At 50.6% G+C, this 12,652-nt stretch overlaps 1 protein-coding gene across 3 annotated transcripts in view; it reads right to left on the bottom strand.

The window, feature by feature from the left end:
• Positions 1 to 7,454: 7,454 nt before the first annotated feature.
• ESYT2 (extended synaptotagmin 2) overlaps positions 7,455 to 12,652 on the bottom strand; it is a 79,478-nt gene continuing 74,280 nt past the window's right edge. For all 3 annotated transcript variants that reach the window (XM_032305575.1, XM_032305576.1, XM_032305577.1), the window contains 3 exons: positions 10,822 to 10,927; positions 10,188 to 10,237; positions 7,455 to 10,092 (listed from right to left, as the gene is read on the bottom strand). In XM_032305575.1, the coding sequence (XP_032161466.1) occupies positions 10,047 to 10,092; positions 10,188 to 10,237; positions 10,822 to 10,927 (202 nt within the window). In that variant the 3' untranslated portion in view covers positions 7,455 to 10,046. The remainder of the gene's footprint in view (positions 10,093 to 10,187; positions 10,238 to 10,821; positions 10,928 to 12,652) is intronic.

Here is a 12,652-nt window from a genome sequence, read left to right as displayed (position 1 = left end):
GAGCCCCGCATCGGGCTCTCTGCTCAGCAAGGGGCCTGCTTCCTCCTCTCTCTCTGCCTGCCTCTCTGCCTGCTTGTGGTCTCTGTCTGTCAAATAAATAAATAAAATCTTTAAAAAAAAAATAGAGGTGTCTGCGTGGCTCAGTTGTTAAGGGTCTGCCTTTGGTTTAGTTCATGATCCCAGGGTCCTGGGATTGAGTCCCACATCGGGACCCTGCTCTGCTTCTGTGGGAAGCTTGCTTCTCCCTCTCCCACTCCCTCTGCTTGTCTTCCCTCTCTGCTGTGTCTCTTTCTTTCAAGTAAATAAATAAAATCTTTTTAAAAATCTTAAAAAATAAAACAAAATAAAAAGTCAAAGTTTTTACAAAATCAATGAAATAAACTAGGAGGATTCCATAATCAATAAAAAAATACAGGATAAAAATAATATTAGGAATAATTAGGAATAATATTAGGAGTAATTAGGAATAATATTAGGAACTTCCAATATTAGGAAATTAAACAAAGATGCAACTATAAATGTAATAGGAATAGTAAATTCATAAGAAATATTTTTCCAGGGGCACCTGGGTGGCTCAGAGGGTTAAACCTCTGCCTTCAGCTCGGGTCATGATCTCAGGGTCCTGGGACTGAGCCCCGCATCGGACTCTCCACTCAGTGGGGAGCCTGCTTCCTCCTCTCTCTCTCTGCCTGCCTCTCTGCCTACTTGTGATTTCTCCCTGTCAAATAAATAAACAAAATCTTAAAAAATATATATTTTTCCAATAAATTTGAAAACATAAAATGGATAACCTTCAAAATTGATGAGAAACTGAAGACACATAAATACAAAATTTTAATAAAACAAATGGGTAATTGAGATCTCCCTATTCAAAGACAATGGCTCAGAAAACTTCATAGGCAAGTTCCACCAGATTTTCAAGAAACAGATGATCACCATCTTAAACCAATTGTTTCAGAGAATGAAAGAAGAAAAATAATCCCCTCCCTAGGACCGTATTCCCCAAATAAATCACATGCACGTAATCCTTGCCTCAGACTCTGCTCTCAGTGGAACCTGAGCTCAGACTCACCTGGAGAAGATGATCCTGGAAGATTTGAACATACGCACACACGCATACCCACACACATGTGCAAACACATGTACACACAGGCACACAGCAAGCACACACAAACATCCACGTTGGCACTGCACGTGCGTGCACACACATTCACTCACAATCACACACATACAGGTACAGCCACTCGTGTGCATAAGTGCTTACGCAACACACACACACTCATGCATCTGCACACGTGTGGATGCACTCACATGCACACATGTGTTGGCATACATGTGTGCACTCACATGTACAAGTACTATACACACTTGCACACACAACACACATGCCATGCGTTCACAACACACAGCTGTGTCACACACTTTGCATATGCACACACACACTAGTGCACACACACACACACACATGCACACACATACATACACACTTGGTCCCTGGAGACAGACGCTGCCCCCCCACGCCCCTGCACCTACCTTGTACACAGCATGTGTGTGGTTTGAACATCACTGAATGCAGAGCACTCCCAGGCTTCGGCTCTCAGTTTCTTTTTTTTTTTTTTTTTTTAAAGATTTTGTTTATTTGTCAGAGAGAGGGAGAGAGAGTGAGCACAGGCAGACAGAATGGCAGGCAGAGGCAGAAGGAGAAGCAGGCTCCCCGCCGAGCAAGGAGCCCGATGTGGGACTCGATCCCAGGACTCTGGGATCATGACCTGAGCCAAAGGCAGCTGCTTAACCAACTGAGCCACCCAGGCGTCCCCGGCTCTCAGTTTCTATTTTGAAAAAGTCAACGAGATGCTTCACAGGTTTACATTTTCAAAGAAGAGGAATATGTGAGTGTGTAACAAACATTCCCCAAAGCCACGTCGTACACTTGACCAGAAAGAATGAACAGACTTCCCAGCTGTTCTGCCCCGAAAGCTGCTTTGCCAGGCCCAGTCCCTCATGCTCAGGGTGTAGAACCAAACTAAAGTGGGGTCACTCACGTCAGGGACGAAACGGAGATGGTCAGGACACCCACAGAAAGGAAACTTCCCCTTACAGGACTTTGCAGCTCTTCTCAGAAATCAGAAGGCACCAGCCGGTTCTCCCCATGTCTGGGCTTCCTCGCCCCCCGACTCAGCTTCCCCGATACAAGTAAGAACGAAGACCACGAGGCTACGGGTCTGCTGAAAACGCCGTCTCTTGGGTGCGTTCACCTGGCGAAGACCCCGAAGTCTGAGCAGCGCTGAACCCGCCTCCTGCAGCCGCGGGGGCTCCGGCCCGCAGCCCGAAAGCCTGGCAGGAACGCGTCTTCCTGCTTGTTCTCTCCCGTGTGTGGAGCTGGGTTGTGACACCAGCATTCACACGCAGGAGACGCGCGATGGAGGCTTTCACCTCTCTCTCTGGGCAAGGTGCTGTTAGAACTGTTGCACTGAAAAGAGACCCGAGAAACTTCTGGTGTTCTGTTTTGCAGATGTGGGAGCTGTGAGAGGAGGCGGCTTGCAAAACCACGGGCAAGTAACAGGGCCTCTTGGCCGAGACAGAGAGGTGATTTGATATTAAATATTAGTAAGAAAGGGCAAAGGGAATTCCACGAGAGAACCGAGTCTCTAGCACATGGAGGTGAGGGTACACAAGGAACGGGGAGCTGCAGCTTTAGAACCGTTTTAGTGAGAAAACTGCCGAACACAGCTCGCCTTTCATTATGGAGATGAATCCAACTTCAGCAGATCGGGGCCGTGAAGCGATCCCAAACACGCTTGACCTTCCCTGTTTTATCCAGTTGCCTGTGCATTCTAGGAAAGTGTGTGCTGTGTGTCGTGACCTCACAAGACTGGAAACCGAGGCCAGCCTGCGGTCTGCCCCCAGCAAGGCATGGCCCTGCCGCCGACCCCGTCCGTCCTCGTGTTGGAGGAGAGCGTGGGCTGGGAGGGCCGCCGCGTCCCCGGGCTGGTCCGTCCGTCTGTCTTCACACAGTCCTTTCCCGCGCAGCCGGGCGGGCTCTGGGGAGCAGCGCGCCGGCTCTCGGACGGAGGCCTCCTTGGTCCTAGAAGCGCCTCCCTCGGTGCTACGGGCCTGGACCCTCAGGACACCTGTGTGGGGGGCTGCGGCCTGGCTCCCCGCTGACCGCGGGTTGGCGCCCCGTGTGTGTGTGGTTCTCGGGTCCCCAAGGCTTCCCCGGCCCACCCCTCGCCAACAGAACCCCAAGTGGAAGAAGCGGGACACCAGCACGCACCGCTCGAGGACTCGGCTCTGCCCAGCTCAGGGTCGCCGAGGCCAGTCAGCGCGCTGGGCTTCGGGCTGGGAGCGGCCCTGTGCGAGGCCGGCTCGAGGGCGCACTCTTCGCGTCAGTGCTGGTCGCACGCGGCGCTTGGGAACGTCTGGGAACATTCTGGGCGGAACAGCTAGGGTCTGTACACGTTTGCGTGTGGTTGATACCCCAGCGAATGCAGGTGGCGGCAAAGCGAGCCCACCGTGGAGGAGAAAGGAGACGGCACCTCCTCGCCGCGGCCAGGAGGAGCCGGCTGGAAGCCGCCCTCACGGGAAGGCCTGACAGACACGGGGCTGTGGGTGCGGAAGGTGTGGGCTCCCGCTCTCGGACGCACGAGAGACGCGTGCCAGAAGCAGCAGGCCGGGGTGGCGCGGGGCGGGGGGCAGCCGGGCCCTGGGAGGTGCGCGGTTGGTGTCCTGCGCGCAGGAGCCACACGAGGCTGGGGCAGGCCTGACCTGGGGGGGACGCACGGAGGGGCCGCCCTGCCCTGGCTGGAGAGGGGTAGGGCTCGGGGCGGCTTCTCAGGCGGCCTGCCCGGCGCTGGCCTGCGCACTCGGCGCCTGCGGTCTCCTGCTCTCCTCCAGACCACCCTGCACCCGAGTCCTAAGGAGCCGATGCCGGAGGCTCAGAGACGGTCTGCGACTTGCTCTCGGTCACACAGGCCCCGGCGTGGGGTCTGCACACGGCAGGCGGACTCTGAGCCGCGCTCTTAATCCCTGGCCACACTCCCTCCCAGACTGCAGCACCCCCGTACCAAGAGACACATGAAATTGCGGAGAAATCGTGAGGAAGCGAAAGCAAACACAGAGCAGTGACGTTAACTCCTTCAGTGTTTCTTGGAGGTAGGTGGGCTTGTGAGGTTTTGTCTCTTTTTTTAATCTGGGAATGGCTGTTTGTCCATCATTTTTGCTGGACACAGGACGTTTGGCTGACAGTCTTTCTTCCAGCGTCTGAATCGGTCACCCTCCGGCTTCGGGGGAGAGGCAGCGGCTGCCTTACCCAGGAGCCCAGGGTGAGACGGTCTGGCTTGCGGCTTTCGGACGGTCCTCGACTCCCACCAGCTCAAGCACGATGTGCCTGGGGCCGACTCCCTGTGTGGTCCCTCCCTGGCATGCGCTGGGCTGTCGCCTGTCCTTTCGGGCCCTGCACCGCCTCCCTCCGGGGCGCTGTCACGGGAGCGTGGCCGTGTCTGGTCCTGACATCGCACCGACCCGCCTCCAGGGGGTTCTTTCTTCTGGCAGCTCGGGTCTGTCGCACGCCTTCGGGAGATCTTGTACTTCACTCATTACGAACTCGACTGCTGGCTCATCCTTTGCACCATTTCTCCCGCGGACGTGCTCTGTTCTTCTCACACCCGCCTTGTCTCTTCGCTTCTCTGAATGTGTGGCAGCAGCAGACTCGAGGTCTTCGCGCACGTGTGCCCAGCCTCTGGGTCTTCTCAGGGACACGTCCCGCGGCGAAGCCCCTTCACGGCTGCCCTGCACGTCTTACGGCTTTTTGTTGAGAACTGGACACTGAAAATAACAGACGGCAACTGCGAGTCCTTGCCCCTTGATTTGCTGTTTCTGGTTTAGCGACTTTCTCGGGCTCGTTCTCTGGGAGCTGCCTTCTTTGTCCCGTGCTCCCTCTGAAGCCTCTGCCCGGCCGGCTGTTCCAGCCAGCCAAGGGCTGGACGGGTTTCCTCGCACGCGGATGGCCAGTCATCAGCACCCAGCCTGCTCTGCCCTGGAAGCCAGCCCCAACGGGCACCTGGTTTCCCAGACTTCCCTTCAAGTCCTTTTGGTCAGCCTCGCTGGCCCTGGCTGGTCTCACTGCCCAAGCAGCTGCCATGTTGCACAGGATTCTCCTGTTGCACGGTTCCCTGATGACGCGGCCTCTGGCGGAGCTCTACAACCATTCTGCACGCTCTCCTGCTCAGCTGCCGTCACTGCTGTCAGAGTCGCAAGGCTACCGAGTGACTTCCCCGGTATATTTTCTCTTTCCTAATCTCCACACCCAATGTGGGGCTCGAAATCACAACCCCCAGATCAGGAGTCGCACACTCTACCAACTGAGTGAGGCAGGTGCCCCCCGTTATGTTTTCTAATAGTTAGTAACGGTATATGAGACACAGAGATTTGTACGTTTTTATAACTGGCCCCTTGTTAAACACTTGTTAGTAAGTTTTCAGATTACTTTCTTAGTTGTTGTTTTTTTTTTTTTTTAAGATCTGAGGAGAGAGCAAGCGAGCACACACACAAGCAGGGGAGGGGCGGAGTGGTGGGAAGCAGGCCTCCGCTGAGCAGAGCCCAATGCAGGACTTGATCCCAGGAGCCCAGGACCATGACCCAAGCCAAAGACGGACGTTTCACCGACGGAGCCCCCCAGGCGCCCCGCTTTCTTAGGTTTTACAGGTAGACAATCTCACATCTTGAAACCGACGTCTCCCATACAAAACTTACCGTTTTTCTTTTCATATCGTATTGCCCAGGGTTTCCAGAATAACACCAAAAAAGGGCAGACTTCCTGGCTCCTTTCCCAAGTCTGTGCTCCACGTTTCTTAATTACACGGTCGGCTTTTCGTTGCAATGGCATTCGTTATGCTCATTAGTACCTTTCTCTTTTAGAGAACGGTGGATAGGTGCCTTTCCTCCGACAGAAACTTGAGACAAGTTAATGCTAGGGTCTGTCCAGCTGGAGACTAACTCAGCCAGCACCAACGCGCTCACCGTGTGCCCAGAGCAGTGCAGAGCCTGCGGAATGAGATCTGAACAGCTGTGTGGTCTCTACCCTTGGGAGCTTCCAGTGTAGCTGGGAGGCGATGGGGAGAGAACTGGTCCGGGGCGGCTGGGGAAGCGCACTGAGGAAGTGGAGAAGCGAGGGCAGTGGGGGTAGCCAGTCCAGTGTCGGCCGAAGAGCAGGCTGGGGCACTGGGTTGGGAAGGAGGGGTGGGGAAGTTTCCGGAACGGATGAGTGGCACGGTAGAAGGAAATTCGCTTGGAAGGGTCTCCCAGCTTAGTGTGCTCTTGGTTTCTCTTCTAGGAGCACGGACAGCAGGAGAGTTACAGGTGTTTTCCAAGACCCCTTTGGCTGTTTCAGAGAAGACAAGGGCAGGAGGGGAGCTGACAGACAGGCAGCGGCTTGGCCTTGAGACAACAGCGCAGTAGATGTATTCCGGGGTGGAACTAAGGGACCTGTGACTGCATGGGAGGGGGCGAGGCAGACGGAAGCAGAGGGACCGCCTAGTCTCCATCTCAAGTTCCTCGGCAGATGGGCAGAAACACCGTGAGGCCTCTCGGTGTGGAGGGCTAACGAGGAGGCCCTGGGTTACCGGGCCTTGGCCCAGCAGCAGTCTGTACTGCAGATACAAACTGGGAAACTATGGTGAGTCACCGGTATCGAGCAGAAGGCAGAGTAAATATTAAAACAGGCACTGGCCCTAAAACCCGTGCCTGTCCACATTCTCAGTCTGTGGTAAAAGTGCCTGATGAGTGGCCGGCAGCACGGAAGGGCCGGGTGTCAGCGGCCACGGGCACTGGCAAGGCCTGGCCTAGTGCTTCCCCACCTCAGCCTCCGTGTCATCACTTTGCAAGGGCTCTGAGAAGACCCTCAAAGACTATTTTTCCTACTTGTGACTGTCCTTCGTAAGAGCTGTTTTTAAAACCCTAGTCTAAGGCAGGCAGAGGAGAGTCAAATTAAGATGGGAACAAGAGGGGCGCCTGGGTGACTCAGTGGGTTAAAGCCGCTGCCTTCGGCTCAGGTCATGATCCCAGGGTCCTGGGATCGAGCCCCGCGTCGGGCTCTCTGCTCAGCGGTGAGCCTGCTTCCTTCTCTCTCTCTGCCTGTCTCTCTGCCTACTTGTGATCTCTGTCTGTCAAATGAATAAATAAAATCTTAAAAAAAAAAAAAAAAGAAAACAAAAAGATGGGAACAAGAGAGGGGTGCCTGGCCGGCCTGGCTGGTGGAGCCTCTGACTCTCGATCTCAGCGTTGTGGGGTTGAGCCCCACCTTGGTCATGAAGAGGCCTACTATCGGTGACCTCATGTTCTTTTGGAAATTAAAGAATTCAAACACAGACGTATAAATAATGTACCGTGTCTACTTTTCAAAATATTTGATCCCACAATGAAAACTTCACTTCAAAAGACAAAAGAAAAATCACAAGTTAGGTAACGTAAAAGTTTATTGAATAAATACATGCATTGTCATGTAAAATTAGTTGATCAAAAAGGACATTCTATAATAATAATTAAAAAACCCCCTCTGTTTCCCACTTGCAGCGGGCAGCGACCAGAGTGTAAACACACACACGCTGGCCGCACGGTTCCTGAAGGGCTGACCTCCTGCTGAAGCGTGTCAGCGACACGAACTCTCCTAGGGCAGAATGTACTTTGCGGTGCGTACAGCTGTGATCTGAAACCTGAAAACACCACTGCCACACTTCCATATTTTAAGGCACAGGATAAGCAACCCACATGTACAAACTAACAAAATTCAAATCCATTTAATTTTCCTCCCACTGGTTTGGCTCAATATAGAAAAGTTAACGTTCCCTTTTCCTGGACGAATTGATCACTAAGAACCAGGGATGAACATTTCGAGGACTCCGGTGTTCTCCACTCCAGGATCCCGGAGTGCCGAGTCTGGCCTCAACGGTCATTCTCGCCTCTCCCCACAGGACAGAAGAGCTTCTCGGTAAATGCTCACGTTGCCACAGGACGGAATCACCTCGGGAAGCGGTTTACGTCTTTAGAATAGTCCCTTTCCTTTCAAGCAGAACAGAACAAAGTCTGCTGCCAGAGGCCTCGGAACCTGCAGAAGGGTCTGTCTCCAGGCTCCCCGGCCCCTGGGTCGCAAGGCCAGTGTCATGCTGCTAACTGGCTTTCCACCTTTCATTGTATTTACTTTGTCTCATTTGTTAAATAAAATAAATCCATAAGGTAAATATGTACCAAACAGGTGAGCACATGACTGCAAAACCCCAATGTTTAGGGTGTTGGTAAAAAGCATTGGTATGAAGCATTTCAGTGAGCAGTTCTCTTTTACAGATCATGCCAGAAGCCCTTCAACAGACTGAATGAAGAAAACAAATCTAATACCATGGGCAGGCGACCAGATTTAGTAAGTAGTTCCCTGCCTGCACCACGCTACTAAAACACCACAGCTAATTTGTGTGCTCCTAGTTTGTGTGTGCACTGAAACATTAATAAACTCCCTCCTGTACATGAACATTGGACACGGCTGACAGTGAGGTTTCACTAACTAGGGAACGGTGAGGTTATGCAGTCTTTACGATGACGTGAAAAGTGTCGTGAACTACAGACTCCATTATGAACAAACCCATGGTTCCACGCGTCAGTTAAAACCAACGTGAAATCGCCGGAAGGCAGGAGTGTGCAGAAGTCACACCAGCACCCACCACAGGCACTTTGGTATTTTGGTCACACGAGCAGTCCGTGAGTCCACGAGCTCTCCAGGTCCGGTCACCGAGTTCCACTCCCTCGGTCTCCGAGTACATGACCCCAGAATGTTCTCATGGCGAAGGAAGTCCTTTGCATCAGACGCTTCTCAGAGACGCGCTCAGCCAACGACACGACTGCAGAGCCTCGGGCATGTGAACATGCTATACTAACCCAAAAGGAAACAAATAACCCAAACAAAAGCTGTATAACAATATCCCAGTACTGAGGTCAGTCATGGCATAAAGTGAGGAGACTCAGGAAATGGTTATTTACAATCACCAGCCGCGAAGCCGGAGCCCTCGGCCCCGCAGCCGGCGGCCTCACGCAGGGAATCCGATGGACGACATGGCACCGATGGCCACATGGATGAGCTGTCGGTTTTCAAACCGACTCCCCGCCTACTTAAGACCCACCCCACACACTTCATGGTGACCACGTGAGCCTGTCTTCACAGGCTGGGAAAACACTGAAAATTTGTGTTCTATTTTAGGAAGTGTAACTGTGTATCTGTGTACTACTTCATGAATAACTTGTATCAAGCAATTAAAAATAAACGTAAGACATTTCATTTTACGTAAGAAATTTCAAACTAGCGCCCCATGATCCATGGATCATGGCAACGCTCTTCGTATTCTGCGTTGCTCAGCTACACTTTTCCTTATACGCACTCAACTCTCAACGATACATCTTTAAGAAACTGGTAGTATTTTGAATACTTTCATCATTCATGATGGGCAGAAGTATACTAATATTTAAACTTTCAGCCTTTTTAATAAGAAACACCATAAAACTGGTCACTGAGAACTTTACCCTGCGAAGACAAAGTGATTATCTGTCATAAGAATTTAATACATTTTAGAAGAAAAAAAATATATTTCCTTAATCCATTTTCTTCGGAATTCAAACCAGCATGTAGAGATTATAAAAAATAGTCTATTTACATGGCATAGTGTACCCCAGTGTGTACAAAACAAGGCAACAGTAAAGCACATACATACATCTGGTTCCTGGCAGAGAAAACGGACAAACCTCTTTATGTGACACAGTAACTAACTGCTACCCTATTACACACTACTGTAACAGGTGAAATACTAGAGAAAATTAAACATATAAAAGCTAACGATAATATTGGCCAAATATGCCTAAAATGTCAACATGGTTTATAAAACTATGAAGATTTATATAACTAAATACAGTGAAATTATAAAACCAGTATTGGTACATGAGCGGGAGGGTGCGCTCTGAGCACACAGCGTGGGTGGGGACACCAGGGCAGGCTCCTCGCGCCAGATGGACTACGTCACCACGTGTGGTCTCGTGCCATCTTCTGTGAGGTCGTACCTAGGGGTCACAGGGAGAGGAGGACAGACCTGAGGTCAGCTGGGGACAGCGCTGTGAAGGAAACACACAGGGCTCATCTGTGGTGGGACACTCACCACTGGGTCCAACCCCTGGCTAGTTCTTCGGACGCCAGACCGACCAACACCTGTGGGCGGAACGACACTGGTCACAGTGGGAGGAGCAGCCCCTGCGCACACGCCCCCAAATCCTCCCAGCCTCCCCCTGCCTCAGCACGGAACCCTCTCTCTGCTATCTTGAGGCTCTCCCGGTCGGTGTTCTGGGCGCTAGGACCCCTGTGAATGATACGGCAGGTCACATCCAAGAGCTCCACCCTGTACCCAGCAGTCTCAAAGTTCTGCTCAGACTCAGTGCTGATGAGTCACAAAAATCCGGCGCATGTGCCACTAACAGCAGCACGGCAACATATAATCTTATGCAGGAGTTACATGTGAATTTAGACAAAGACTAGAATAAATTCAGAAAATAAAGCCACTACTCTGTTAGATGAGTAATATGCTAAGTATATGAATATGTACAAATAACCTTCAGGGCGTACTCAGGTTTTAAACAGCACGGTCTTTCACAGTCTACTATTTTATAAAGAAGCATAATTACAAAGGAAGTTTACCCTTTTCTACTTATTTAAGTATGGTCTAAAAAAATGCATTTTGGGTAAGAGTTTAATGTTCATAAAATATAGGAACTGACCAAGGCTATTCCCACGCTTACTTTGCCAAGAAGCCCTTTGTCTTTGGACAGGAAACCGCCGCTGTTCTTCACCGCCACGTCCAGCGTCCTCCTCTGCACCTCGGGCAGCGAGACACTGAAATCAAAGCTGACGTGGAGAAGAGAGAACCTTCCTTAAATTTCCCCAGTAGCTTTACGGTATTTTGTTTTAACTAAAAAATGACATTTCTGCTGATGAGACAGTTCCGAAACTCATGTTGATTTTTTTTTTTTTAAAGATTTTATTTATTTATTTTACAGAGAGAAATCACAAGTAGATGGAGAGGCAGGCAGAGAGAGAGAGAGAGGAGGAAGCAGGCTCCCTGCTGAGCAGAGAGCCCGATGCGGAGCTCGATCCCAGGACCCTGAGATCATGACCTGAGCCGAAGGCAGCGGCTTAACCCACTGAGCCACCCAGGCGCCCTATGTTGATTTTTTATTACACAATTGAGCTCTGTTCAGTGTTTGGATCTGGCATTTCCTAAAAACTCAAAAACAAATTTTTCCCATTATTTTCCAAACATACGTGGGGACTATTGCACCGTTAAGTAGGGGAAAGGCTCTAGTGCCTGTGGCCCCCTCATGTGAGGGAGGGATGCTGTGTTTATAATAGTTACAGCAACGTGGTGGGGGGGCGGGGCACACTGGGGATGTTTACAGGACACATCGGGGGTCCTCACAAGTTCATCATCCAAGCCTAAAGACTACAGAGCACGAACTACCACCCCAGGGTGAGCGAACTAAGTGACGCGCACATGGAAGGGAACAGATCTGCAGTGCACTTTTTAATGGCTGAAGTCAGGTGCCACGAACTAAAATGCCTCCAGGGCACCAAGTCTTCAAAGCTGGCTGGCGCCTGGCTGTTGTGAGGCAGGGTCTCTGGTAAAGCAGAGGACAGAGAGCCTGAGGCCTTGCAGGGCCGTGGTTGGAATGCAGCTGGCCTTTGCATGGGGCAGGAGCAGCCAGAAACCCAGGCTTGCAGGTAGAGAATCCTTACATGCTTCGAGGTAAGTGAGAGCACGGTCAAAACGTGCCGGCACAAGGATCTGGCGCACCTGCCCGTTTACGACCGTGGTTAAACAGAGCTGTTGGCGTGAAGTTACACCAGTGCCTTTAAAGATAAATGTAAACAGAAGTGACAGATACTTTGACACCATCTGACTTTATTTCCCAAAACGCTGGTGGATTTTTGGCTACAGAGCTGTAACGTGCGACACCCAGTCTGCACAGACTGAGGTTTACGTAAAGGTGGCCTGAGGACCCTAGAGGCCCCCCTCCCCAGACCCTCTCTGGAGATGAGCACATCAGACTGACAGCAGAAGCAGTACGACATTTATTAAGACAAACCTTTAAAGAGATCTGCAAAAATGTTAAACAATAGTGACATTTATTTATATACCTTCTTTTTTATTGCTTTGGAAACTAGTTTTTCAGAAAACATTTTACGATGTTATAGGTTTACTATTGTTTTTTAAAATAAATTTTAAAATCAAGCATTGGGTCTTGTAGGTAAGTGATGAACTACTCAATTCTACTCCTGAAACTGTAATTACACTATATGTTCACTAACTAGAATTTAAATAATAATGTGAAGGAAAAAGTTTTTAATTCTCAATTTTTATTTATAACTCAAAAACCAAAAGATACAACCCCACAAAATAAAGTTCTTTAAGGTCCTCAATCATGAGTCTCTCTTCCACAGTGTCCACAACTTGGACTTCCTAGATATGGTGCTTCTAGATGAAGTTCAGCATGTTTATTTATGCAATAAGTCTGGCAAGTCTGTGGGCGCTAATGTGGAGTTCTTCACGGACACTTTGCAACACGGTGTTAG

The sequence above is a fragment of the Mustela erminea genome, chromosome 11 (genome assembly GCF_009829155.1).
Source record: "Mustela erminea isolate mMusErm1 chromosome 11, mMusErm1.Pri, whole genome shotgun sequence".
Lineage (NCBI taxonomy): Eukaryota > Metazoa > Chordata > Mammalia > Carnivora > Mustelidae > Mustela > Mustela erminea.
The sequence above is the reverse complement of the archived record's forward strand: the minus strand, read 5'-3'. Positions and strand labels throughout refer to the sequence as shown.